We start from the raw sequence: 1,623 nt of genomic DNA, 5'->3' as shown, positions 1-1,623 counted from the left end.
ATAATATAGTAGCAAAGTTTGTATGTAGTTGAAGTGCAAAGTTTTTTTTGTCTGTGTGATCAACCTTTCTGCATTTAAATAATAGAAATCAGCCAAAGTCAGATTTTAACTTTGTTACATTTAGAAACACCCTGGTGGCAGTAACTGGATCAGAGGTGAGGACCATTCCCCCTATGGTGATGGACAAGGTGGATGTTAATGAGTGCACTCCCGTCTTCGCTGGAATGAAATATTGCACAGCTCTGCAGTACATTGATGCTTTCTCTCAAGAGACAGCCCCCTACTTCCCCTTCACTGGAGACAGCAAGTGAGTGAGAGTTTCTAAACCACGGGCAAATAGTAGTCTCTCAAATAAAATTATTTAACTGAGAAATATCAAATTAATCTTAATAGATTTGCTATGGAGCTCCACCCTACTGGTGAAGTCACTGAGTACACAGCCACTGTTGCCTACGAGCTCCTCAGGGAGGGAGACGAGGGACGGCAGAAGGTTGACTCTGTGAAGTTCATTCTGAGGGCTGAAGGTACAGTACAATGCTGAAAATCTTTCCATCTCATTATTAGCACAATTTGGAACCACTCACACAGTGGAGTTTTGTGATATTAATCTCTTGGTTGGCCAACAACAGGTGTAGATCCCACTGAAGCCAGGGCAATCATGAAATATAACAGAAGGAAGAATGTGATCACTGCTGACATCCAGATCCCTGACTACGATGTGGAGGCTGGACTCAGGCTGGGTGTTGTTGATGGAAACACCAAGGGCAAAGGAACTCACTCAGTCTCTCTGGACTTCATAAATAAGAATATACCTCAGCTCTCCCTGGTTGGCCGTGCCAAGTAAGAAATCCTCATGACAAAACATTAATGTCACCCTAATCATCAAGATGACACTTACTAACTGATACATCTTTCAGTCTGAAGGCCATGAAGGAAGGTATGCTGCAAGTCCAGCTTCTTGTCCCATCAATCAATACCGATGCCACTGTCACAGCTAACATGAAGCGTGATGAAGAATTGGAAATGGAGCTAAAGAGTGAAATCAAGTTCATGGATGCCACCTCTGAGCAGAAAATTGCATTGAAATATGGTAATGTGTTTTACCCTTTTTCATAATATTACATAACAATTAATTTCATAGTCAATGGAATGGAAACATGTAACACCATAAGAAACATGGTTAAACTTTGGGACCCAAGTATGCGGCCCAAAACAAGTCACCTGACACTGTTGGCCATATAAAGGTAACTCCATTTGAGGGGAGACTTAATGAGACAGAATGACAATTTTAAACATTTATGATATCAGTCATAAAAGTCAAACCTTTTCATTGCAAACCTTCCATTTTGATTGAGAAAAAATGCAAAATTTCATTGTGTATCATTCATCTCTCTTGTTGCAGATTCCAAGGAGATTGAGGTTGAGTTCAAGTCTAATGTGAACACTGAGACCACCATCTTGCCAAACGCTGAAATATTTCAGAATTATGGCAACGAGCTTCTTGACATGCAGGTTGGGCAGACCGACATGAAAGTCCGTCACATCTTCAAGAAGTTTGTGGAGGTATGAGTCTTGGATTTAATGGTTCAGGTTATCTTTGTTAAAACTTGAAGCCTACAAAAA

The 1,623-nt window shown here is 40.7% G+C and overlaps 1 protein-coding gene across 1 annotated transcript; it reads left to right on the top strand.

The window, feature by feature from the left end:
* Nucleotides 1-130: 130 nt before the first annotated feature.
* Nucleotides 131-1,563, top strand: LOC111240213 (apolipoprotein B-100-like; the record flags this gene model as incomplete). Its single annotated transcript, XM_022770181.1, has 4 exons — nucleotides 131-307; nucleotides 394-524; nucleotides 630-764; nucleotides 1,403-1,563. Coding segments are annotated over exons 1-4 (561 nt in total), but the record flags the coding sequence as incomplete, so codon positions are not given.
* Between the last annotated feature and the right edge of the window lie 60 nt (nucleotides 1,564-1,623).

Source organism: Seriola dumerili, unplaced genomic scaffold (assembly GCF_002260705.1).
Source record: "Seriola dumerili isolate Sdu_G_001 unplaced genomic scaffold, Sdu_1.0 BDQW01023332.1, whole genome shotgun sequence".
NCBI classification, from domain to species: Eukaryota; Metazoa; Chordata; class Actinopteri; order Carangiformes; family Carangidae; genus Seriola; species Seriola dumerili.
This window is presented reverse-complemented; position numbering and strand designations above follow the sequence as displayed.